A 27,341-nucleotide genomic window follows, 5' to 3' on the forward strand; every position below is an offset into this window, starting at 1 on the left:
ACTACAATGTATCTTTTGCTTAGAAAATATTGGTTAAAGTGGTCAAAAATTGCCTCAGATAGCACCACAGAGCATTTAGAATCCAAATATAGCGGGCCCCCCACGCCTATAGCTCGGAATTCTGGTAGCTGATTCAATGACTCCAACCTCGAAAACAATGTTCACAAAATTTTCTTATGCATTTAGCTGCGAAAAAACCTCGAAAATTATGTTTAAATTATTATTTTTTGTGCTAAGATAATTATTGGTTAAAGTGGTAAGAAATTGCCTCAGATCACACCACAGAGCATCGAAAATCCAAATCGAACCCCACGCCAATAGCGCAGAATACCGATAGTTGAATCAATGTCTCCAACCTCGAAAACGATCTTTTGCCAAGAAAATATTAGTTAAAGCATGGAGGAAAGTCGTAAGAAATTGCTTCAAATCACACCACAGAACAGGGGGGGGGGGGGGGGGGGGCTAGCAAGTTGGATCCAGAATTTTTTTCAGGGAAGCGTGCTGAAATGTAGACAGGTTATTTTCTCCGGACACTTAGGCCGCGGGGGGGGGGGGGGGGAGCTCGTGCCATATTTTCAATGGGGAGCGCTGATAAAATCCGACAATCAGGCACACTATATTAACTAAAAGTGTACAAATCATTTAGGGGGAGACCGTTCCCATGTACATCAAATTCTTACATTTTGCTAGGTGCATTTGTTTTATTATGGAAATTTGTTTTTTGCTCCCCCCCCCCCGTAGAACCGCCACTGAAAACACAGTGGCGTAATCAGGGGTTGAAGAGTGCAGAGTTTCAGATTGCAACGGGCTAGACTTTCTAAAAGCGTAATCGGGACGCTGATCCAGGGGCAAAGTCCGGACAGCGAAATCGGCCTGTCGGCAAAATCGTACGTCCTTTTGGAAATTTGCGGGGTGATGAAGCGGGAAAATGTCCATGCCATTGTTCGCTTTTAACAGCGCCCCTGTGAGAAGATGGTGCGAACCACCCTCTCCCCGGACTTTTACAAGAGTACGAATATGCAGGAATTTCTTAAAAGATGTTTGAACAAAATTAACGTGGAATAGGTTTGCCCATTAATGAAAATGAATGCCCGATCAACCCCTTACTGCTGGTTCACAGGAAATTGAATGATCTATGAACAATATATACGATACTCTTAATTTGACTGCATCTTGTACAGGGACGAGTGAAGCTAAAAGACGATAGAATGTTCGGATAGTGAAATTAATTTTGTTGTTTGATTGTCGAATGAGCCAGGCGTTAAATTGAATGGAAACGTGGTGAAATTGGCCGGGAAACCCTATATTAGCACCATTTCCCTTTCTCCTACAAGAGAAAACCCCATACGAGCGTCAGTTTTTTTCCCCAATACCGCCAATTCAGCTACGTACTTGCTAGTTAGTCACGGCCATGCAAATAGGCCGAATTATATTGTTTTTCAAGAATGACATGCTACTGATGATTAAAAAAAAAAGGAGAAAAAAAGGAGGGAAAAAAGAAAAAAAAAGGGGGGGGGGTTAGTAATCACATTGCTGTTAATTTAATGGGTGGGGGGCAAATATCCCTCCTCATCCTCGGATAATGATAAATGGAGAATATGCTGGAAAGCTACAGGGATTTCAGGGGGAAAATGCATCGCCCCCCTCTAGAAAAAATCCCGGCGACCCCCATACAGTAGCAGCCCTTGAAGACTTGGCAACCAGCTTCCTCCATCCCTTTCGATCCTCAGACTTTCTCAGGGAGTCACTCAGCGTCAGGCCTGTCCACTCCGAGATGTTGTCCTCCCACCTCGATCTTTCTCTGCCTGCCTCTCTTTCTTCCTCCTCGTACAGTGGCTTGCAGGATCGTCTTAGCAAGTCCTCATGATCGTGTAATGTGCCCATGCCACTTCAGTTTGCACTTTTTCACAGTGGTCAGGAGATCTTCGTAGGATCCAATGACTTGCCTGATTCTGGTCCGTACGTACGATACCTCAGGCTCCTCGTTGGTGATGTGATCTTTGTACGAGATGCCAAGAATCTTTTTGTAGGATCTCACAAGAGACCACAAGAGGGCGCTATGTCTGTCTGTACAGAGTCTGACGTACGGACTCGTTATGTAGTATGTAGTGCGGTATGTACCACTATGCACTGCCTATGTATGCCAGGCTGTTTAGTAAACAGATACGGAGCACTAGCAGAGAGCAGAGAATTTTTGCCAGAATTTTCGGGACTCGACGTGTTGCATCATATTGCACACATTGGCATGATTGGCTTTATGTTTATTTATGCCTACTTTAGTTATTGGAAAGTCGTTGATTGCTACTGCTAAGACACGGTCCCTGCTTGTGACAAAAGGTACGTACTAAAGAAAATAATTGGGTTTACAAACACATGACTGTGACAAATTAAATTTCGGTAGCGACAGTCCAGTCAGTCAGTAATTAATAGAGTCGGGTAGGCGAGTCATTTCATTTTGACTGAAATCTTCAGTCACAAAACTGTGATTGCAACTTAGCCCCATAAATGTGGCCAATTTACTGGACTACCTCTGTAAATAAAGGCCACACTTGGAACATGTGCAAAAACATGTAGAACTTTGTCAAATTTAGATTTTCACATTTAGGCTTAGTTTTTTCGTCTGGTTATACTGCCTTACTGGTGCGATGTCGTGGAAAATAAGACGATTGTTTCATGCATTTAAACTTATTTATAATCGACTATTCTGCTTTATTATTTCTATTTTTAAATAAAAACGGCAAGTATTCCCCCCCCCCCCATCGCACTAGCGCCACATTTCTCTGTATTATTTGTGCTGCGGGGACTATTGAAATCCCCACTAACATTGAGTTTCTTCTGTGTGAAATGAGTATAAATGCATGAAACAGTTGTCTTGCTTTCCTGGACATCGCACCAGACGAAAACTGAAACCATTAGTGCGCCTGAAAGTGGTATTACCCACATACATGTACATCGCGCACACTGCATGAAGGAATAGTCTGAGTAACTTGGACCCAACTTATCGCCTTTTGAACTTTCGGACATGGTCTGGCGATAGTGGGGTCCAAGCTAATCCTTATATGCCGAGCAACACAATTCTGTCATTGACCCAAAAACCCGTCATTGCGCAACAAAAACATCAGATTTCACCCTCAAAACGGCCTCCAAATTACTAGATACGCCACCTGAGGTACAAGTGGACATCGATAATTAAGATGGTTGTACTGAAGTTTACTTATGATCCGGATGAAAAGTGAAATTTCCCGTTCAATTCCGAGAGCTCCCCTCGCGATCGTGAACATGTTAAATTTCCGACTCGTGTTAATGTTTGAACGATGCGATGCGTACATTCGATGGTCCCCGTATCCCAAGTGTGATTCCATTACGAGCGCGCGCAATGCATCGATTATGATAATGAGTAGACTGGATCACGTTTGTAAACACAGTGCATTTCAAACGATAATAGGGAGACGGGAACTAGGGCAGCTTTTATGGACGGATACCAGTTCAAACTGGTTCCTGATTCCCTTTTACCGTTCGAAATGCACTTGTGTTTACAAACATGAATTTGGAGAATCGCCACCGAAATCATCCAAAAATTTCATATTTCATTCTTTCTTGTTCTGTTTGAAGTCCATTATTCTTCATGAATGTCTGCTGCATGGTATGAGGTATGCATTATGGAATCTGGGTTGGGATAATAGAGGGAAAATGGACAATTTTTGTAATGCACTTGGACATGTACGGTTGCGTTTTTCAGGACTCATGATCTTTTTATAACGTAGTTGTAGCTCCAGCTCTAAATGTGATAAGCATTGGAGCTGGAGTTACTCAAGCTAGTCCATGACACAGTTTTTAAGAGCTCGTTGAGAATAAACGTGGAAATGTGATTTTTGAAATCTTATACACCATCATCTATGAAAATATGGTCAAGTAGATTTATAAAGACTACAGGTTTTGGATCATTTCTTGAATCAATATTTAACCCTAACTCCCTCCCTTGGCCTTTTTGCTAGGATGTAGCCTCAATCAGGCAAAATCCTCCAATTGGCCTCATGGAAAAATAGCATATAGCCTCAATCCTGAAAATTCCTCCGTTATTTCTTGAATATGGTCCATGGAGGGGTGACCACTGCCTGAATCCTGCAAAATCCTCCAGCTATGACTGTCAATAGGCTGAGGCAGAGGCAGTGACATCCTGGAGCAGTGTAGAGGATTTCAAGTATAATCAACGACTAAATTTATGCACAGCTGAGCATAAACAACACAAGGTCCGGCCCAAGACCTTGACACAGTGCGTACTCCGTAATCAGCAACGCACTTTTGCCATGTAACCTCAATCCTGCAAATTCCTCCAATTTGCAAAAGGGATTTTGGAGGATTTGGGATGGTTAGGGTTAATGTCATCACGGACATTACAATGCCTTCCATAACGCTGGAAATGCCCATAGGCTAATGATATAATGAGCCGATCAGAGAAACCAATGTATTGTCACATCTCAATAGTGAAAGTGTTTTGTTCTGATGATGTAGTTTCCCTTGGAGAGTGCATCTCTGCGCCTGTTTCTCCTTGTAATCCAGTCTAAGCTGTCAGATACCAACTGAGAAGTTGTCCACGATGTTTGGCTCAATGTACAGGGATTTTGATGAGGACCCATTTTTCAGGTGAGACAGTTTCTATTTCCAAGGCATTTCTTTGGGTTAAAATATCTGAAAAGCTTTACGCGCATTTCTTTGAGAAAAAAAAACTGTGACACAATTGTGATTCTACATACTATGTATCTTTTTACATTCTTCTAAATTTCTAACTCGACTGAACTCTTTGCCTCCAACAAATATTCTCCAACAAATATTCTGCTCATTTTGCACAATTCTTCCGTTCAAACTTTAAAGGGACATCAAGCCCTATGGAGAGTAATGTTTGCTGTGGTCTATCCTCCTTAACCCTGCAAAATCCTCCAAATCCCCTGGTGTTTTTTGAAAGATCTGAGAGGATTAGCATTAATGAAATTGCTGTTGAATGCTAATCCTGAGCAATTCTCTAAATCCAACAACTACTTTTGTAATTGTATGAAAAAAAGAAAGAAAAACAAATTCAGGACTATATAGCCCAGCCACAATCATTGACTTTGTAAGTCCTAAGTTCAGATAATGTAAACTTGTGCATATGTCATCACTCAAGTGCTAGCTTTTTCAGTTTTGTGCTGATGAATGTGGGTGTGGGATGAATGTTCAAAATTCAGTTTTTTCCACAAATGCCATACCTTTTCCTCTCAACTCAAGTTCATCTAGGGTAAGAGGGGCTATTTTTGACCGGGGGAAAAATCCGATCACTCACTATTAAAGATATAGTCCATCATTTGTAATTTGTGCATTTTGTTCGTTTGAAGCAACAAAAGTGTTCAAAATCTAATGAAGGATACTGAACAACTAACCTGATGAAGTTTCAGCTCAGCTTCAGCTGTATATTCCGAAAAAAACAGCATTCTAGGATCTCAATTTCAAATCAAAAGTTGCTGAATCATGTTTTGAATTGTTTTGAATTGAAGCTATACGCAATGTCGCGCACTGATCCGACGAATTATAGCAACCGCGCGCGCCTGTGCGTCGTGCCAATGCTTGCGCGCGCTGCGCCGAATAACAAAACGAACTACTAATTTAAATTTTCCTACGGCCTTCTTTCGTTGATTACTTCAAAATGATAGCTTACCAGAAAGATTAATTTCACAGGGAGTTTAGTCCACTTACTATCTTTCAACCAAGTATGTTTTTCAACAATAATACGCCGGTTACTTTTTCGGATGGCTGCAAATGATGGACTATAGCTTTAACTGATTAATTATGCACAAATCTTGGGTCTGACTAGGATTGATTATATGCTGCAAACAAAGTAAGTGCGTGGTCATGTTATAGGTTATTACAGCCAAGATCTCACTCTCTCGGTTACACCAGGCAGTGCTGGTTTTCCTTATCTGGTCGAATTCTCCCCGTTTACCATCTGTTAACCAGTAAGTGGGGGCTCTATTCGACCGGAGGTAGAATCCAACCGATCGTTACAAAGCAGAAACATTGGGTCTGACTAGGGTTGATGCTATGCGGCAAACATAGCAAGTACATGTACATGATCATGTCATGCGCGATTATGGTTAAGATCTCAGTCTCTCGTTGAACTCGGCAGTGCCAGTTTTCCTTATGTGGTCGAATACTCCCCATTTTGCCCAAGACGGAACAAAATAAGCAAAAGCCTACCGTAACTGCCTGAAAAGAGGTATCATATTCAAGCATTCCTCTCGATGCAATTCTGTGTTCCAGTGATACAATGCATGATGTGCATAGACGTCAGATGCAGAATATGCAGTCAATGTTTGGACAGTCTTTTGGTTCCATGATGTCCAGCCCATTCATGGCGTTAGAAGGAGGTGGTGGGGGCCATGGCCATTACCCAGACGGAACGGGACGCACACACCGCAGCTATGACAGACAGGTACATATTACCCATCTCCCCCTGTCAACAACCGTAGTGGATTTCTTGAAATCTGGCATCAACAATAGAGCACCAGTTGCTTGTCATTTTTCCTTTGACATTTGAAGCCTGACACAATAATTGAGTTCATGCAGTGTGGAGTGATTGTTACTCTCTCTATCAGAATTGATAATATAGGGGTGCCATGCATCTCTCAATTGTCAGTTAACAATTGTTGACTGCTGTGATGTGGGATATGCCGTGTTTAACACGGCATTGGTCCTGAAGTAGTAACATTGGTCCTGAAGTAGTACCTGAGGCGAAGCCAATTTATAGTCAAAACGATAAATGGTTGTTCAACTTACTATGCAAGAAATAAATGAAATCACGGCGGTGTAACGTTTGATAACTGCATGCTTTCCTGCCAGACGTGCATGAGACTGAGCGGTTGCAGTTCTCAGTCTCTGTTCTGGTACCTCAAGTCCGGTAACAATTGATAATTGCATTTCAGCAACAGATCTTTTCTTATAGTACCAGTACATTAAATACACATTTAAATCTCATTTTTATTCTTCAAGGCTCGGCGTATAAGCCGCCCTGTGCATAAGCCGCAGTAAACATTTTCATTGGCAAAAATCAACGTAGAAGCCGCGGCTTATAATCCGAAAATTATGGTAATAGAAATAGCCCGGGTAAGAGGCTTAAGACAGCGTGCACACGCACGTATGCATGTCCGATGGACGCGCTCGCATAGAACATGGTAGCAGCTGTGATTGGCTCGTAACTGGGCAGGGATTAATGGATTGGCCTATTCAGTGATCCTGTGCAATGAAAAAAAAATGTGCGAATATTCACGGTGCATTAATTGCGGATCTTTTCAAAAAAAATACTTCAGCTATTACTGCACAGCAACTGGAGGAAATACACAATTTCAGATGCTTGGAATATTGCCATATGGTATAACAAATCAATTCGGGCGATTCACAATGCAGTGCGCCACCAAGAGTTTGCCACGGAGAGTTCATTTTTCCCAGTGCATTGTGGGAGATGGTCGACAAATTCGCAGCGCGGGACATTTGAAATTGTTAGTTTTTCCACTCAGTATAGTTTTGTAAGGGTATGATTCGGGTATAAGTTTGCCCTTTTCTTTTCTTTGTATCAATATGGTGTTTTTTTGTATAGGCAGCAGAACGCTATGCCCCAATCTGTGACACATTAGCTCAATTTGTCTACTAACACTCACTCAAATGGCCCGTGTTTTGTCCACCGTAAATTTGCAAAACGGACTCTCCATGGCAAACTCTTGGTGGCGCACTGCATTGTGAATCGCCCGAATTGTTGCCTGCCGTGATTGGGGTCCATGGGTTTTGTACCTCCTCGGGTACAAATGGTACCCGAGGCGAACCCTTGGGTGTACAAAACACCATGGACCCCATCACAACAGGCAACAATTGTATAATGTCCCACAGCAGTCACCAGTTGTTACATGTAAATCACATGCATCTTGTGTTCTTGTTTTCAGCAGGCAATGCAGCCCTTTGGCATGGCAGACCCATTTAACATGGGCTTTGGTGGCATGTTTGGTAACATGCACAGCATGATGGCTAACATGCATCGCAACTTTGTAAGTATGAAGATCATGAATCCTCCAGTTATTAAAAACAGCCACATTCTGGAAATGGTCATGTACACCATTCCTCATTTAAAGAGGTTGTGGAATGCTTAAAGACATTTCCGTCATTTTTCGGGTATATGTAGCCTAAGGTGTGATGAAATAAAAACGACTATTGTGTCTGTCATGAAATGAGTACAAAACGTACTTTTGAGAGCTGTTTTTCAGGTCCTGTTTCGACCCGAACATGCAATTTGTGTAAAAGTCGTCGTTGGGGGCAGCAAACAAAACATAGTAAATCGTGACGTAATAAACAGGACTTGTTTATACTACGCTGCATCGGGAGTCCTGTTTATTACGTCACGATTTACTATGTTTTGTTTGCTGCCCCCAACGACGACTTTTACACAAATTGCAGGTTTGGGTCGAAACAGGACCTGAAAATCAGCTCTCAAATATACCTTTTGTACTCATTTCATGACAGACACAATAGTCGTTTTTATTTTATCACACCTTAGGCTACATATACCCGAAAAATGCAGAAATGTCTTTGAGCATTCCACAACCTCTTTAAAACCTTCCCCTGAAACTTATGCTATAAGCATTCACTGGGATGTTGGTATCTGCATAACAATGTAGAATTGTTCAGCCCTATCTGTGGCTACATGCACTCATTTTCTTATGATGACAATGTTGTAGATCTGTGGGCATATTTACAGCTTGGAAGGAGCTCAGTATCGTTTCTCTGGCCATGCGTCGTTAGATTTCAAATCATTATTCTGCCAAAGTGCAGAATTGATTTTTTAGAGAATGAATAAATTGTCACAAACATTTATTTTTGCAATATGGCAAATATTCCAATTTTTTTACGGCTTGATCTGTTTTTTTTAATAAGGGAATATAATATGCCCGAGCAGAAGGCCCCTAGCCGGTTTTAAATGTACTTGTTTAATACTGGCCAAGCACATAGTTATTCCCATTCATAAATACCTTTCTATCAAAAAGTCCAAACAAGTTTTAAAAAAATGTACAATTGTTTAGGCCGAAAAAAGAAAGTCTCCGGTTTCTGGTAAGGAGCTTGCCCAAAAAAGTGGTGCTGCGACGCGGCTTTATTTTTTTCTCTTACCTGATTTTTTTGCTTCAAATGTCGGCTGATGACTGCAAATGGTGCCCGACTAAACTTAGTGCAAATATATGGGAGTCCAGAGAGGCCACATAAAGCTTATTCTCGATCATAACTCCATCTAAAAACACGTTAAAATGGTGCGTTTGGCGGTTTTGAGACATCATCTTTTATTGGAAAAAAAACTTTTTCATTTTGCCGGTACGCATAGCTACGGCAACGCACGCGCATACCAGAAACCGGAGACTTTTTTTTTTGGCCTTACTACCAGCCAAGCACATATTTAGTCTGTACCATTCATAAATACCTTTTGGTCAAAAGGCAAAAGAAGTAAAACATTCACAAATGTCCAACCACTTTGTTCAGTTTTTGTGGACATGTCCATGATATGTGCCTCTTGTGCGTAGTGCTAAAAATCTCCATATATGGAAATTGGCGTGCGCGCGGTGCTTATTGTGCGATGTGCTGCAGAACGCAGGAATTGTGTTTAAAACCAGCAGTTGTTTTATCAGCAGTTTAAAACCACCCACGTGATGGGCTTTTGACCAATAGGAATGGGTATTTTGTCTCGGCTATTCATGAATATGTAATTATAGGTGTACATAAAAAGTGCTGTAGTATTATTTGACATGTAAATTTTATTGTCACTGTTGGCCTTTTATTCTTTCCTTTGTTTGATTGATTCAGGAGGACATGTCCAACAATCCCAATGTGCATTCCTACTCCCATTCCTCCTACACCAGCTACTCATCAGACGGCAGCGGGGCACCCAAGGTGTATCAAGCCACATCCTCCACTAGAAATGCACCAGGAGGGGTAAATGTCGTTAATCCATTCTGTGAACCCAACTTCCCTATAAATCATAGAAGACCCAGTGTTTCCGAAAGTGTGTGTAATGATTTCTCTAATACAAGTCTGTCTCAGTGACTTTGCAGCTACTTTGCCAGTTATACAGTAGGCTTGGGCGGCTCCAGCTCAAGATTTGGATAGAATCGATTCCATACCTAGAATCAAAATCTTGACTCCACATTTTTTAGGAACCGATGCCCAGAAGTAACAATGCCAATTCATCAAAGAATAGATTGCAGACACTTCAATACAAATGTTATGTGGAGAATGATAATTTTAAAGATATAGTCCATCATTTGTAATTTGTGCATTTTGTTCGTTTGAAGCAACAAAAGTGTTCAAAATCTAATGAAGGATTCTGAACAACTAACCTGATGAAGTTTCAGCTCAGCTTCAGCTGTATATTCCGAGAAAAACAGCATTCTAGGATCTCAATTTCAAACCAAAAGTTGCTGAATCATGTTTTGAATTGGGCCTGAATTGCGTCCGAGATGCGTTCTCACTGAGCCGATTGCAGCTATACGCGGTGTCGCGCACTGATCCAACGAATTATAGCAACCGCGCGTGTGCGTCGTGCCAATGCTTGCGCGCGCTTCGCTGAATAACAAAATGAACTACTAATTTAAATTTTCCTACGGTGCGTCTTAAGACGCACCGTTGGAAAGGCCTTTTTTCATTGATTACTTCAAAATGACAGCTTGCCAAAAAGAACAATTTCAGAGGGAGTTTAGTCCCCTTACTATCTTTCAACCAAGTATGTTTTTCAACAATAATTACGCCAGTTACTTTTTGGATGGCTGCAAATGATGGACTATAGCTTTAAGAGAGGGATTACACGTCTTAACCCAAACCCTCCAAAATCCTCCAGGCTGTTTTGGAGGATTTTGGAGGATTTAGGCTGAATGGCAATAAAGTGTCGGTTGATTTTGGAGGATGCATTGTGTCGAGTTCGTAGGTTGTAACCAGCATGGTTTATGTTCAGCCATGCATAATTAGGCCTACGTCATACTGGATACCATCCGCACTGCGTCTGAATGTCATCGGCACTTCCTCAACCTATAAACAGTGATTGTTGGAGGATTGTGAAGGATTGAGGCAATGGCACTGGATAAATTCAAGAAATAACGGATGATTTGGAAGATTGAGGCTGAGTCCAATTCTTACATGGTGGCAATTGCAGGATTTGGCAGGATTGAGGATTGTTCCTAGCCAAAAGGGCAGGAGGTTTAATAGTGTTCATGATTTTACGTTGATAATTTAGCAGTTTAGCTCATTAGAAGTTTTAGTGTGGATTTTTCTCACAGCTTTTTTGACAAGTAAATTTGGAATCAGTTCCGAACGAAATCATGACTCAATTGATTCCTAAAATGTTGGAGTTGCCCAAGCCTATCAAAAGGGTCATTCCGTGTCAAATCAACACGCTTTTGGACCCGACCCTCACAGATTGAAACGATATTTGGTGTGATGATTGGCCTATATGAGAAACCCCCAGAACTGAATTTTTTTGTAAATTGACTCGTTAGTTTTTGAGATACGGGTCAACGAACTTTTGACTAATTAGCATGACCTCCAAACTTTAAATACTTGTATCTCAAAAACTATAGCGCCTACAAAGCCAAGTTGTACATCATATTAAAGTTCTTTGAATGGCCTCCATTTCATAAAATAAAACCAAAATCGTAGCATGAAGTGCAGAGAAAATGCGTAACAAAATGACCTTTGACCTCGAATTACGAAAAACAATATGCTTCAAATTTTGTAATTATTTTTCAAATGTTAGTTTATGATGTCAGCAACAATCTTAAAAAAAAATTGGGATGGGCGCTCTTAAAGTTTTTAGGTTATGATTTTTTGAAGAAAGCCTGTCCATGAAAAAGTATGCATAATATTAAATGTACATGTATGAACATGTACATGTACATGTACATGTACATGTACATGTACACTTGTACTGTGTACATGTACATGTGCACATTTTACCTGTGCATCATTGGGCAAGTTCGCACAAGGACTATAGTTAACCATTGGTCGACTAACGCTTGCCCAAACTCTGTCTAGTCGACGATGGTTAACTACGCTAGTCGACTATTTGGAACCAACCTACTGGGGTTGGTTGCTTCGCTGGTAACCAATAGCCGCGCGCGTTCATAACGTACAGCAGGGAGCCAGGATCCAGACGTTTTGTAATGACATTTTGACCAGCGTTCGACTAGAGACGTTCGCACTTTGCTATTAGTGCGCAGGCGTAAGGTACGTCACAAATCAACCACTATAGTCGACTAATGGTCCTTGCCCGAACTTGGCCATGTTTGCCCTTTTCAACCATATAGTCTCAACTCATATATTAAGGACAGAACAAAATTTACTTATAAAAAATATGTTATACCGGTCTACGTTACTTTCATTTTTTGCTCAACCAAAGTCTGTGTTGCAGTGTTCATCTCCTCGGCGGAGATCTTGTATACGCATCCTGTTTCAGTGAACGGTTCCACTGCTGTTAGTACATCCATGCCGTGAATTACAAGTGTGTCTGGTCGATAGGGGAACTTGAAAGATGGAGATGACCCATGGGGATGAAGGAAGCTCAGTTCCACTTCTTGGGATGCTGGAAGGATCTCCTGAACACATGCTAGCCACCAGTAACAGTCATACATCACTGTAACATACCCCTTGATATCTGCAAAATCAATACATGCAGTTTGTCCATGGACTTGGAGACAAACTGGTTCCTCCCTTGAGTCTGAGGAGGAGGAAAAATCACGCACCTTAATTTTGTCTTTAGACATCGGACAAAAACAGTGCAGCTTTTGTGTTCCTGGAATGGTACGTGCAATTTGGAATCTTTGCCTGAGAATATCCGCTTCATTCTTGTATTGCTCTGTTGTTGCAAAAGCGAAGTCAGTACTCTTTCTCTGAGAAGTAGCAAATTCATACAGCTGCCAAGGGGTCATAATCTGCTGATCCAAAGGTCGCTGGAGACTAGCTCTTGCTGCAAGGCGTTTAACAGTTCCTCCAATTCCATCAGATGGGCCTTTCCCGTGGGAGATTGCAAAAAAATGCCAATCTGCTGGTACACCAAAATCCTCTTCGTGATGGCACAAGTTGATGAAATTCTTGAGGTTCTTGTACTGAGCAGCACAACCATCTGAGAAGTACAATATCTTCTTGAAACTTCTAATCTTATTAGTGAGAAATTGAAGGAGCAATTTCTGGAACAGATGTACTGTTACAGTATCATGGGTATTACAGTCTGAGATGACGACAAAGCTTAGGTGCTCATCAAGTTTGCCTTCTTGTTGGAAGTAGCACACCAAAGGGTGAATTGTAGCCTGTAGATTGTTCCAGTGGAATGACTGGGCAGCATCCTGAACTACAAAACCGTAATTTTCTGCAAAATCTGCAATGACCAAGATTTCGCTTGGTTCCATGTTGTCTTTAGTGTGCTGGAGAAAGTGACTGCTGTTTGGCAATAAAGTCATGATGTAGTAACTTGCGGAGAGTAGCCATGAAGGAATCCAAAAAGTCATCCACTGTCTGAATTTTGGTTTCAAGTGTTAAACTGTTAAACGCCTTGCAGCAAGAGCTAGTCTCCAGCGACCTTTGGATCAGCAGATTATGACCCCTTGGCAGCTGTATGAATTTGCTACTTCTCAGAGAAAGAGTACTGACTTCGCTTTTGCAACAACAGAGCAATACAAGAATGAAGCGGATATTCTCAGGCAAAGATTCCAAATTGCACGTACCATTCCAGGAACACAAAAGCTGCACTGTTTTTGTCCGATGTCTAAAGACAAAATTAAGCAGACAAACTTGTAATTCATGGCAAGGATGTACTATAACAGCAGTGGAACCGTTCACTGAAACAGGACGCGTATACAAGATCTCCGCCGAGGAGATGAACACTGCAACACAGACTTTGGTTGAGCAAAAAATGAAAGTAACGTAGACCGGTATAACATATTTTTTATAAGTAATTTTGTTCTGCCCTTAATATATATGAGTTGAGACTATATGGTTGTAAAGGGCAAACATGATGCACAGGTAAAATGTACACATGTACATGTACACAGTACAAGTATACATGTACATGTACATGTACATTTAATATTATGCATACTTTTTCATGGACAGGCTTTCTTCGAAAAATCATAACCTAAAAACTTTAAGAGTGCCCATCCCAATTTTTTTTTAAGATTGTTGCTGACATCATAAACTAACATTTGAAAAAAAATTACAAAATTTGAAGCATATTGTTTTTCGTAATTCGAGGTCAAAGGTCATTTTGTTACGCATTTTCTCTGCACTTCATGCTACGATTTTGGTTTTATTTTATGAAATGGAGGCCATTCAAAGAACTTTAATATGATGTACAACTTGGCTTTGTAGGCGCTATAGTTTTTGAGATACAAGTATTTAAAGTTCGGAGGTCATGCTAATTAGTCAAAAGTTCGTTGACCCGTATCTCAAAAACTAACGAGTCAATTTACAAAAAAATTCAGTTCTGGGGGTTTCTCATATAGGCCAATCATCACACCAAATATCGTTTCAATCTGTGAGGATCGGGTCCAAAAGCGTGTTGATTTGACACGGAATGACCCAAAAGGAATCCTGTCGGGTCATTAATCCAATAAGTTGATATTTCAAGTGTTTTTCACTTGTGTAGGTGAAGGAAACCCAGCGCTCAGTGCGGGACAGTGAGGCCGGGCTTGAGAAGTTGGCAGTTGGACATCACCTTGGTAAGTCTATGGGAAATTTGCTGTTCTTAACCCTAAAGCCCAGTTTATAGTCAGTCGGGGCGGACGCTGGTGGTTGCTGAACACTAAGCCCTTTTCGGACAGTTCATAGTCGTCGAGCAACGGTTGTAAGAATTCGTAGAACCGTTGGAAGCATATGCGCATCAGACACGCTATGCGCGCACAATTCAACTGTGAAGTGTGATAATCAAGTGCTGCTATTACTGAACAAACTATCACTATTTCTTGCTCGGGCATTGGTGTTTCATGTCACATTTGTTAAAATGCAGGTAAATAACTCAATAAATTAATAATATTTTTTTATTGTTGATTTCTTATTTTTCGTTCTTCAACATCGCGTAAAAAGTTATTTTATAAGAAGTATTTGCTGGACATTTTTGAAGAATATTTGGTGTGAATTTTTGATTCAGTCATCAGCCCACCAAATGACAAAATACCGGGAAATTGCTTTGCAAAATGTTTCTTGTCCCCACCGCCTTAACTTGGACGGATGGACGTCAATAATCTCAGTGTTATATTTGCATATTCATTATTTGTTATGGATCAAGGAAGCCCATTGGTCAGCTGATGAAAAGTGGGGTCAACGACCGTGTCAAAGTTTAGTTATTTGAACTCTGTTTCGACGTTGCCAGCGTCCTTCAGCGATGACTTTAAACCACATTTAAATTGATCGCGCATCAGTTTTTCAGTTGCACGACCATCCCGCGACTGACTTTAAAACCGGGCTCAACTCGGTTGATGTAATTGTAGTGCATTTCAGCTGAAGTGTATTGGAGGATGCTTTGACTCACCAGCCAAGTGAATTCTGCTCTTCAGCCAGGGTGCTGATCTAGAGAGATTAATGGGGGGGGGGGGAGCTCACTACCAGCTTGTATACTTTGGTCTGTATATTACCAAGGAGTTCTGAACGTAAGACTTTGTACAGTGGCGGATATTGGCGGCAGTGCAAAAACATACAGCAGTCAAGTTTTTGGCAAGTATTGCAGAGTCAGAAATTGCCATTTTGCAGTACAGTGGGGCAAAGCCAAAATTTGCAGGGGTGGTCAGTTTTGTTTCTGTCCAGGTGAACCTTGATCTGTAAGTCCTCTTTTATCTTTCTCCATATTTTTTTTTGTTCTGTCAAACATCTTTAAAACCTGTTTTCATCTCTTTTTAGTAGTTGACTGTTCATTCACTGCAACACAACTGCGAGATAATTAAATGCCATTTTCTCAAGAATCAGTTTTACAACTTTAAGCAACTTGGTGGTCTATATTTCTGTTACTGAAATCAGTACCCCTAAACGTTATATACCTTTGGAAAGCTCTTGTTTTGCAAAATCCAAATATTAAATATCTCAAACGTCCGACTTTAAGCTCATTTTATGATGACAGGTCAGTATACATATTAACCACATGAAAGAATCCTTTATTCCGTTATGATGATTCCATGGTAAGAGGCAACTGTTCTCTTTTAATATATGGTTCACAAAACTCAGCTCTTTAAGTGTGTACAGCTTGAAGACTGCATCTATGATATGACAGATTGGTTGTTTCTTGTGTAGGTGATCGTGCCCATGTTGTGGAGCGATCTAGGAACAGACGTACAGGCCAGATGGAAGAGAAGCAAGACTTTAATAACCTGGATGAGAGTGAGTATGGACTCAAGCACCCTCTCAAGCAGGGTGACCTTAAGGTCATGTCCAAATTCTGCTAAATGCACTTCAAAAATCTGTCAGATTAATCAAAAATCTGCCAAATTCCCCAGAATTACTCGAAATACACTACAAACACTTAAAATGACATGCAGATGTTGTAGTATTGCCTTAATTAAGGTTCAAATTACATTATAAACAGTCTATAGTCAGATAAAGATGTTATGAAATCGCGTAAATTTCAAGCAAATGCGGTTGCGTCACGACGAAATTTGGTTCGCATTGAACCTTGGCACCTAGACCAGCCAACCTGTCCCATTATGCAAGGGTTTGTTTGGAAAGATTGAAGCTTTTTTAAACAGTGTACAATTTTTTTTCAAATTTGCTATGTTTTTCTGTCAAATTACCATTTTTGCAGAATTCTGCCAGAAATCTGCCCCAAAAAATCAATTCTGTCAAATTTTTTGTCAAACTCGGTTTTTTAACAAAAAATCTGTCGAAGTTAGCCAAAAATCAGCTAAAACGGTCACCCTGCCCTCAAGAGTTACAAAGAAAACAGCTGGGGAACTACTGGGAGGGACAGGAACACATTGCCACAGTACGCCTTTTGTACACTTTTAACATTAAATTAGTTGTGCATACTTTGCACCCATTGATGTCCATTAGTAAGACTGGATAGGACACGCGTATACATGCGGGCAGTGAACATTCGGAAAAAGCGGACACAAACAGCTTGGTAGTACAGTGCGGGTGTAAAGTTTGCGACCGCGCATGCGTGACGTGTGCGTGCTGCATGGTCTGTGTGTGACCAACGCATTTCAAACTTTCAAACCCTCACCGATGACTACGCGAACGTGCACTAGATGGAGGGCGTTATGTCCTATCCAGTCTTACTAATGGAGATCAGTGTTTGCAACATACGCATGTTCCTTCAACTTGGGCTCTCATGAATGGTGATGAATTGCCCCGTACTTTTCATGCGCGTAGTCCATAAGCCTTGCCAATGTTACATTAAGTTGTTGCTAGCAACACAATTTCTGCTAACAGAACTTGTGGGAACAAGTTGTGTGAACATACCAAAGAACATTTGCTGGAAAAGTGCAAAAGTAGAAATCTCCATACCTGTGCCAAGTAGCATGTCAATGCTGTGCAAAACGTGGGAAGTTACACAACTTTAAAGTCCTGGTGCAAGATGTTCTGAGCGGGGGAGTTCACGATAGACGGTACAATCTTTGTACCGCACAGCAGCATGTATGTCCCCATCCACGAATTTTGTATTGCAATCATAGAGCTATATAAAATAACTAGAGCGCTAACTTCGTGTACAAAGTAATGCCTGCTGGGCGCATCCAAGTTTGTGCACAAGCCTATGGAGACCTAGAAATTTTGCACGGCTATTTGCATATCTGCATTTGTATTCCATATCGGTGCGTTATCGAAGCCAATACGCCCAAAACCGAAACGCATGATCAGCAAATGAGCGTGTCATTTTGCTCTACGCAAACAGCGCAACGCGTGCGCGTATTCGCTGCAGATGCTTTTTTCCTTCACGTTTATTTGAACTGTCAATGACGCGCTTAAGTTGTTTGCGTATGTTCTACTTGCGCGTTGCATGTTGAGTACACTTTCAAAATGCAATCCATCTAATTTCATTATGTTCTAGAAACACGCACATGAATTCAAAATGTCTGCGCCCAGGACGGCTTCAAAGCGTCTCCGCATGCAGAATGACGAGTTAGCGCTCTAGTAATTTAATATAGCTCTATGATTGCAATAGATCATGACTTAATATGCAAAATATATACGGTGCTTGCGCAACGGTGGAAACAATATCGCTGTTCCAAGACCCATTAGTCAGGCGATGTACCATACACTTGCAATCGATGGCACTAGGCGTTGACCACCAGTCGACCGTGTTAGGTTCGGTGGAATCATGGCCGCATTCAAATTGATGAAGAGCACTGATTTAAGCCTTCTAAGGCCCAGTTTCTTTGCCACCAAATTGATTGCTTCATCCACACGGTCAACAACTTTTGGCCAATGACACTTACAGACTCGCTTGCAAGCTGTATGGGCTCCGTGTGCCAACAAAAGAGGGCGCCCTTTTACCTAGCAACGACGTCCCATGGGCGGGACATTTCGCTGGTTGACGTGCACCGTTCCTTGTGTGTGACACACGTACACCAGGGGATTCATTTGTACCAGTATGTACACGCAGTGCTAGTGGTGGCCGTGCCGGTCGCGCCAAAAATGCAGTCAGGCAAGATGGCGTCGGTCGGTCACCCCCAACTGTACTTCCTTTGCCGGTGAGGGGGTACTTGTGAACGGAGCGGATACACGCGTGGCTTGGAAAACTGCAGTAATCCTACGTGCAGAAACCAGACATGCTTACGTCGCGCACGCATGCAAATGCACGCTCAATTCTGAGTGGAGTTTCCCGAGCAGAAATTGCTGAGACGTCCTTTGCAGTCTGTTGGCATGCGTGTAGAGGACGCCCACTGTGGTGAATGACTAAAAGCAGTGCAATGACCCATGCAGGCTGAAACATTGCACTGCTAAGGATGTCTTGGAACATGCAACTTTGTGGCTAACCGTAGAATTTTCGCCAGCTACTGTGGGTAACCATTTCAGTTAAAGCATTAAGATTTGATTTCATTTTTGCCTACGCAGCTGAAGCAGATTCCTTTAATAGTGAGTGGAGACAACACTCACAGCATTGGAACCGTCGTCACACAGTATCCAGCAGACACAGACATAACCCCCTAGCCATCACCAATGGAAGGTACATGTATACAGATTACTCAGGTTCTCCAAACCTTGGTCTTATCTCCAGCTTAGACTACATCTCTTTTTCCAGGATCAATAGTATTAGAAGCCTGTGAGCCCAATACAAATAGAAATTCACCAAATAAGCCAAAGCTGCAGATGAGTCCAAGATTTGTAAAACTCTGCTGATACGTCTTAAAGCTTTTGTGCAATACCCATTGAATAAAGCGGAATGCAGTTTACCACAGCTTACATAACACAGCACCGAAATTGATTAAGGCAAGGAACTTGGTCACAGTGTCCAAAAATGTTGTGATCAATTGACAATTGTGCAGTGATGCGTGACTGAAATTATATGAAACTCATAGGGGTTTAGGCCAAGGATAAAGAAGTATCTGCACAATCAAACATTTTCAAAACGGACTTCATGGTTTTGTAGTTATTCTAAAAATAGTTGGACGGAAATGCTTGGGTGGGACATACTGTGTAACTGTCAATTTTGTGTGGGAGAAAAAGCCGTGAAAAATATTCTGGGGAACCCACAGCATCAGGTTGTGACCAAAAGTGATCCAATCCACATGTGGATCTGGGTTGGAATTGAACCCGGGCCATAGAGAAAGAAGGAGAGGAAAGGATGACTATGCAGTGGCGGTTCTAGGGGGGGGGGGGTCTAGGGGGGCTTTAGCCCCCCCCCCAATTTTGTCTAGACCCCCAAAACAATTCCATAAAAAAAAAATTGCACTAGCAAAATGTAAGAATGTGACGTACATGCGAATGGTCTCCCACTAAATAAATAGTCGTGAGAAGGGTGCATTTGTACACTTTTAGTAAATATAGTGTGCCTGATTGTAGGATTTTATCAGCGCTCCCCATTAAAAATATGGCATGAGCCCTCCCCCCCCCCCCCCCCATTGATTTTTCGGAGGCCTAAGTGTCCGGAGAAAATAACTGGTCTACATTTCAGCACGCCTCCCTGAAAAAATGTCTGGATCCACCCTGCTAGCCCCCCAAAAAGATTGGCTCTAGAACCGCGCCTGCCACTATGCCAATCTGACTCCCTGTTCTCTTCAGGAACTACAATATGTGCATGTATTAGCACTGAAAAAATATCTGTAGCATAAACGTCTTCATTGTCAAGTAAGCTCTTGACAAAAATCGGTACCTTAACTACTTGAATCATTGATGTCATTTGGTATATAATATGCCATACACAATTCACGAATAAGGTAATCAAAAAGTCTCTTTTTATGAAATCTCTCCTGATGACAGTCGAGACCGTTCACCGACCCGTCCCACCGGCCCTAGCACAGGAGGACGTCACAGGAGCAGTCACGAGAGACGAGCTGAAACAGACAGACACTAAACTCACTGCAGTACATCTCTAGAGTGACATCACTTCTTGGATAACATTGCCTTTTCTTTCCAATATTATTGTCTATACTTGGTCTTTACATGTAAGGTTTTTTTTGACGGTTTCTGCAGTTAACTTAATTTAAGATTATATGGAAAAAAAGTTTATGTCCAGTCATAAGGGTTCATTGTATCACCTGCAGCCGATTTCACGAAACTTTAAGCAGTGGCGCAACTCCGCTTGCACCACAATTTTTTACGTAAGCTGCGCAACATTTCACTCATGACACTTTTCACGAAAGTCTCATAGTGTGTAAGTCCGTAACTTGCGCAATCATTTTAGGTGGCATAAGTTGTGGTGTAACAACTAAAAATAAACTAATTATCAGCAAATCGTGATCGACATGGAGCCTGGTATTGCACAACTTATCAAGGTTGATACAAGACGCTCACAGCTTCTTGTTTGAAGTAAATTGAATTGCTATTTTTTAAGTGACAGAACTTTTAGAGTTGCCGCATGATTCTATAGAAAGTCGGACAAAATAATTTTCAAAATAGCGGGCTGAGGTGATTTACCCACTGTTTCGTGAAAGAACAAAGTCATACACAAACAGCCAATGTAAATTCTGTAATTATTCTCGTCCAAGATGTTTAAATTGGTTATGTTTCGTGAAATTGATCGTAAATTTATTGCGCAGCTGCGCAACAAATTTGATGCGTAAGTCTTATGCATGGTACAAGCTATGCACTTTTTCGGGAAATCGGCTGCTGGCCTATTATAGTTCAAATAATTATTTCAAAACAATTATGCACTTTGTAGCTTGTGAATGAAAACAGACAGCACATAATAGCTTAAAACAAGACTGGTAGTTAAATTTGTTTTGTTTTATATCTTAGTTTTGCTTGAAGGAGGTGATGTTTTCATCAGATATTTATTCGCCTACACCACCCACCCCTTTGTGACTTTTTTGGATTTGAAATTTGGAAATCTTTACAATATTTGATGAGAAGCAAAACAATATAAACATAACATTTCAGATAATCCATGAATGCCATGATCTTTGGGTATGCAAATATTGAACTTTGATTTTAAGGGAATAAAGATATGCTTGGCCGGTTTTAAACAAGACTTGGACGTGGGCCACCAGGCCCCTGGCTGGTTTTAAACGTACATGTATTTATTTAATATCAGCCAAGCCCACATTTATTCCCATTCATAAATACCTTTTGGTCAAAAAGTCAAAACAAGTCCAAAATGATAAACTTTCAAACAATTATGTTCAACAATTGTACTTCATGTTTATGGTATTTGCCTCTCCCAAGTACAATGTACAGGGTGAGTCAAAAAAAGCGGAACCCAAACCCCAAAAATTATATTTCATATTTTAAAAAATATGCAGCACCAAAAATAATGATGACTGGAAAGCCAATTTCATAAGCTACTTTTGGATGAAAAACTTACTGAAATTGGTCAATCCGTTCAAAAAATATCACCATTTAAACACAATGACCCTAAAACCTGTCTCGTCCAAAAAATGCGATTTCAAGAATCATCCTCACTATTGTCTTCAAACATCACCAGAGATGAAATCTTAGTTTAAACGTTAACAATATTCAACAACGTCCTTTTGAAGGCCCGTCTTTTAAAAAAGTAGATTTTATAAATCCTATTGTTTGCCTAACCAGGGTTGTTAATCAAAATATTGTGTGCTTCAGTTGGTGACAGTTGTTGAAACTAATATTCTGTGTCATTTTCTTTGTTGTTCCAAACAGTCAAAACACACAAATTGATTTTTAGACAAGACAGGTTTTATGGTCTTTGCGTTTAAATGGTGATATTCTTTGAACGGATTGAGCAATTTCAGTAATTTTTTTATCTAAAAGTAGCTTTTGAAATTGGCTTTCCAGTCATTATTATTTTTGGTGCTACATATTTTATTAAATATGAAATACATTTTTTGGGGTTTGGGTTCCGCTTTGTTTGACCCTGTAGTACTAAAAATCTCCGTATATGAAGATTGGTGTGTGCCTGGCATGTACTGCGAGCACAACACAGCGGTGCTGGTGTAGTGTGAATTTAGGACTCTGTCAAATATGGACTCATTGGTAGTACTGTGCATGACTGAGTGAAGATAATTAGGAAAGTGACTGGTCACATGTGAGGGTTCATCCAATCAAATGATAAAAGCGACCAGATTTTGTAGGAGTCCAAATTCATGTGACACTGGGAAAAAATGTTAAAAACCAGTTGGTGTTTTAATTTTACTTTTTTACAACCGTTTAAAACCACCCACATGTTTGGCTGTGGACCAGTAGGAATGAACTGTCTTAGGTATTTATGAATGTTGGATATGAAGTGGCATTCTTGTAAAATTCTGTTTTTTTCTGTTTATTGTGACTGTATGTGATGAAGCCACGTAGCTTGCGATTGTATTCATCACCCATATTTTGTAGAGCCTTCATTAACAAGACACACATACACATTAACAAGATGTACATATTTTTGTCATTTCAGTCACCACATTTTATACCTTGCAGCATTTTTCCCAAAGCAACCATTACCAAAATCATTACAATTTCTGTGTTTTGTTAGTTGTTAGTTTTGTTGAATATTTCTGTGTGTAGTAAATTGCTGATTCAACATACAAGTTGATTTTGTGAAAAAGGCAGAACTGTCACATTTGGACAATTACTTGCAAATTCTTTTATTTTCAGTAGTTTACTTTTGTGCCATGTTGATACATGTAACTATGAATTTGAAATGGCCATAACTTGTCAGCAGATTGTCCAATTGAAGTGCAAGAAACAGCATTGTTTGGAGCATGTTGTTCTCTTTCCTAATACCTGCAAACCTTCATTTGAATCTCTGAAGAGTTTTGTCTTATTTTGTCAGGATACCTCACATAATTTATACCATTTTTTTCTGGTTCTTTAGTAGGCTAAGTTGTGTCAGTAGGATTATTGTTGACTGAGTACAGTTTGAAGACAACTATCATATTTGTAATTATTTTAGTGGTACAGTCATCACATAAATGGTAAATATATCATATACATAAAAAGTGTTTTGTTGTTTTTGTTTTTTTGTTGCATTCTTACTGTTGTCAGTGTTAATGCTACTGTAGACTTAGCTCAAGTCTGGGACTGTGCTTGATCTCCGCAACGTTTGTTTCTGCTACATGTGAAACAGTTTGCACCCTCAGATATTGAACAAACATGCCAGCTACTGTACATGATAGTTTACATGCTAGTACAGCACATGCAGTGTGTGCATTTCCATGTAGATTTAAGAACTAGGGGCTTGTCATGCCCCCATGAGTATGCATGGTACAATCAGCGTGGATGTTCTATTGGATATGACAGGATGATTGTGAACCATTTGAAGATGCCACCTTCTTTCAGATTTAGTCAACTGCTTATACTAGTAGGTTTGGTGTACTATTCAGGGGCCATATACTTTCATGAAACCTTACTAAGCCTAGTTGGCAATACTAAATAGGCATGTAGTTGCTTACTAAGCCTAGTTGTTAACTAACTGGTATTCATGAAACATTGCTAATGCTAGTTACATTCTGGGTTTCTTACTAGTTATATCATTGTTTGTTGTGCCAGACTTGGCTTTTTAGGTGGTTTTCCCCCTCTGGTTGCTTTCTTGGACTTTATCATACTTGACAGGCATCCTCTTGACTCGGATTTTAATTTGGATAATCTAATTTTAAATCATCCAATGATCTTTCAACCTGTCGAAATCTTGCACGGTGTTGGCTGAAAATAGCTGCCCATGCATCTTTCTTTTTCTTGTTAGCGTTTGCATCCTTATGCTTAGTATATATTTTAATTCCTCATACTTGTCTGCCATAAAGAGTTCTCTTCTTGAGAATAATTTGCCTTCCTTGCCCTTTTTGCTTTATATGCAATTGCTAGAGAATAATTTGATGTTGATTCACTTACTTGCAGTACACTATAGGCCTTGGTCACTTTTTTCCTTCTTATTTTTTGCTAATCCACTCAAGGGCTGGACATGGATTAGCCTATACACCCGTCACACTATTGTATCTGTTGTCATCACATTCCATACATGCATGCCCACTCCACCCAGAAGAACCCAATTCCAGTTACTCAGGTATGCAACTAAATTCTCCTAGTATGTAACTAGTTAGCAAGGTTCTTAGTAAGGTTTCATGAATAACAATTTAGTTGTCAACTCCATAGTGGACTACTAGGCATTTTAGTATCCTACATGTATTAAGGCCTAGTTGGCTGCTAATTTAGAAAAGTTTCACGAATATGGCCCCTGGACACCAACAGTAGTTTGGCGAACTCAAAAGCAGATTAAGTTGAAGCTCTGAACAGAAAAATCTCTCTACAAGAGTGCTGGGAAGTGTTTTTGACTTTGTCCCCTATAGACAATGTCAAAATTATGACGCGGTTACTGCCAGAACATTCCGTCACTTGCTTAACCTAAACAAGCTCAAATTGTATTTTTTATTTCAACCCAAACCCTCCTTTTTTACGCCTGCAACGCTCGGAAAATTTAAAGGGGTTTTATTTTGGGCATAAACAGATGCACTACCGGTAACTGGCTCCCAGTCCACACATTATCTATACTAATTGTGGGGTGAGAACCAGCCAACCCTGCAAGAACAAGATTGTCTAGCAGTCGATATTTGCACAATTTTAAGGTAATAATTCAATATAAATTAAACATGGGCCCTTTTTTTCTGCTGATGTGTCACTCAAAAGTGAATAACTATTCTATTGCTAGAAAAATAGGAATTTAGAAGAGAAATTTAATTTCAGGATGAAACTCAAAAAAAAAAAAGAGCATGCAAATTCAATCTGTTAAATTTAGTCACATGCCCATGATAAACAGTACTTCCCCCTAAAGTGGAAAGTATGAAGTACATGTACTTCCTCTGTCATGTTTTATAACTGTCCTTTTCAGTTCCACTTTTTTCTGTTATCAGACAAAAACAATGCATTGTGCCAGACAGATTTAGGCTCGTTATAGGCACTTGCGTACTATTCTTTCTGAAGTGCTGAATAATGTGGGGTGCTGTGGCCCAGTGGTTACGCCCGGTGTTCGACTCGTGTACTGTGGTACATGGGTTCGAATCCTGACCGTGGGAACATGGTGCTTGTGCTCTTGAGCAAGGCACTTTACCGTTATTGCTTCGTCCTTTGGATGGGATGTAAAGCCGTAGGTCCCGTGTGTTGTGTAATGCACGTGAAAGAACCCAGTAACACTTATCGCTAAGAGAAGGGGTTTGCCCCGGTGTTTCTGGCAGTGGCTGCAATATGCGCCACAGCACCTTGTACACCCTTATAAGGTGCTACATAATGGGTCTCATATCTTCTCATAAAACACATAAGTGCAACAGAAGACAAAAGAATTAGCATTGATCGAAGTTTACCCTCATTAAAGATGACGTAGATGCACAATTTCAACAATCAGAGTTTGATAACGATTTACTATTTTATTGGATGGACGGACATACTTTGGTTGAAAAATTTGATATTTCAATTCACCTTTACATGATTTGCTGATTAAAAATATAAATCTGATTAAAAAAGTTTAAAAGATCCGATAAAACAATCAACAATAGAAACAAACTCCAATTCAGTTTATACACTGCATACAAAAATATACAAAGAAATATATCAACACATTCATTTCACAAACAATTGAATATTAACTTTTGATCAGTGCTTGTAAAAGTAACTAGACCTCCAAGTATTCTTTCAGACTTCTACCAATATAAAGTGATTACTGCAAATCAAATTAGGTTTTGCCCTTCACCGACGTATAAACACTGTATATTCAGTGTGTTACCTCCTGAGTGAAAGTTGGAAAAATCACTCGGGTGGGACTCGAACGCACGACCTCCTGCTTTCTAGTGCAGATGTCTTACCACTCGACCACCCAGCTAACGGGATCGGTTGGCTGGTCCAAATCTCATGTACATAGCAGCGGGTACCGCATTAACTATTCATAAGATGAATACTTATGAATAATTAATGCGGTACCCGCTGCTTTTCGAACCAGCCAACTGATCCTGTTAGCTCTAGAAAGCAGGAGGTCGTGGGTTCGAGTCCCACCCGAGTGATGTTTTTCCAACTTTCACTCGGGAGGTAACACACTGAGTATACAGTGTTTATACGTCGGCGTAGGGCAAAACCTAATTTGATTTACATCACCCCAACGCAGAATTCCATCTTATGATTACTGCAAACTTTTAAACAGTGTTATTTCTAACAAGCAAGTTATTGTGTACTTGCATACCCCCATCAGAAGGTTGCTAGATATACTGCTTGTTTGTTATGTCATGTATGTTGTTGGTAACACTCCACAAGAGTTACAAAAACGTACACCCAGATGTGGCACTGGGCACACATAAAACTGGGCATTTCACACATTTCTTAAATACCAGTACTAGTGGCTCAAAAGCTACACTGATACTATGATAGACCCCTGTGTAGAAATTACAACTGCGTATTCAACACCATCAGGTGTGTGTGTGGGCAAAATGTTGCTTGAGGTTTCTTCGAAATACGGCACAGCTGATGCGTGTCATGAAAATTTGACACGCAAAATGCCGGTGCACATGGCAATCTGTAGGAAGTGACGTCATTTGAGAGAGACCTATTACACAATGGATCTTTTACTTTCATTCACAAAATATATTTTAAAACATTATCGTCATGTCTTTATAGGCACGTTTACTCTTAAAATATCTGCACTGGAATCTTCCTATCTACAATCTACAATGAAAATATACAATTTACTATGTACAGTTGGTAGCAACATTTGCCTT

At 40.4% G+C, this 27,341-nt stretch overlaps 1 protein-coding gene across 2 annotated transcripts; it reads left to right on the forward strand.

Moving 5' to 3' along the window:
• The first annotated feature begins 2,128 nt into the window (after positions 1-2,128).
• LOC119732055 (myeloid leukemia factor 2-like) lies at positions 2,129-20,678 on the forward strand. Of its 2 annotated transcripts, none has more exons than XM_038205424.1 (9): positions 2,129-2,337; positions 4,513-4,644; positions 6,292-6,463; positions 7,968-8,066; positions 9,865-9,993; positions 14,690-14,762; positions 16,324-16,410; positions 19,084-19,195; positions 20,449-20,678. In XM_038205424.1, the coding sequence occupies exons 2-9, from the start codon at positions 4,598-4,600 to the stop codon at positions 20,540-20,542; spliced, it is 813 nt and encodes a 270-aa protein (XP_038061352.1). In that variant the 5' UTR covers positions 2,129-2,337; positions 4,513-4,597; the 3' UTR covers positions 20,543-20,678. The 2 variants fall into 2 exon arrangements, with proteins under 2 accessions (XP_038061352.1, XP_038061351.1); XM_038205423.1 differs by having other exon boundaries at positions 2,131-2,337; positions 7,965-8,066.
• Positions 20,679-27,341: the final 6,663 nt, after the last annotated feature.

Source organism: Patiria miniata, unplaced genomic scaffold, assembly GCF_015706575.1.
Source record: "Patiria miniata isolate m_02_andy unplaced genomic scaffold, ASM1570657v1 HiC_scaffold_24, whole genome shotgun sequence".
NCBI classification, from domain to species: domain Eukaryota; kingdom Metazoa; phylum Echinodermata; class Asteroidea; order Valvatida; family Asterinidae; genus Patiria; species Patiria miniata.

What these genes read in the sequence shown, in the direction of transcription:
- LOC119732055 (XM_038205423.1), top strand. Translation starts at nt 4,598, where the DNA reads ATGTTTGGCTCAATGTACAGGGATTTTGATGAGGACCCATTTTTCAG. An exon ending in ACCGCAGCTATGACAGACAG is followed by an intron (nt 6,464 to 7,964) that starts GTACATATTACC and finishes TCTTGTTTTCAG; the next exon opens with CAGGCAATGCAGCCCTTTGG. An exon ending in CTAGAAATGCACCAGGAGGG is followed by an intron (nt 9,994 to 14,689) that starts GTAAATGTCGTT and finishes TCACTTGTGTAG; the next exon opens with GTGAAGGAAACCCAGCGCTC.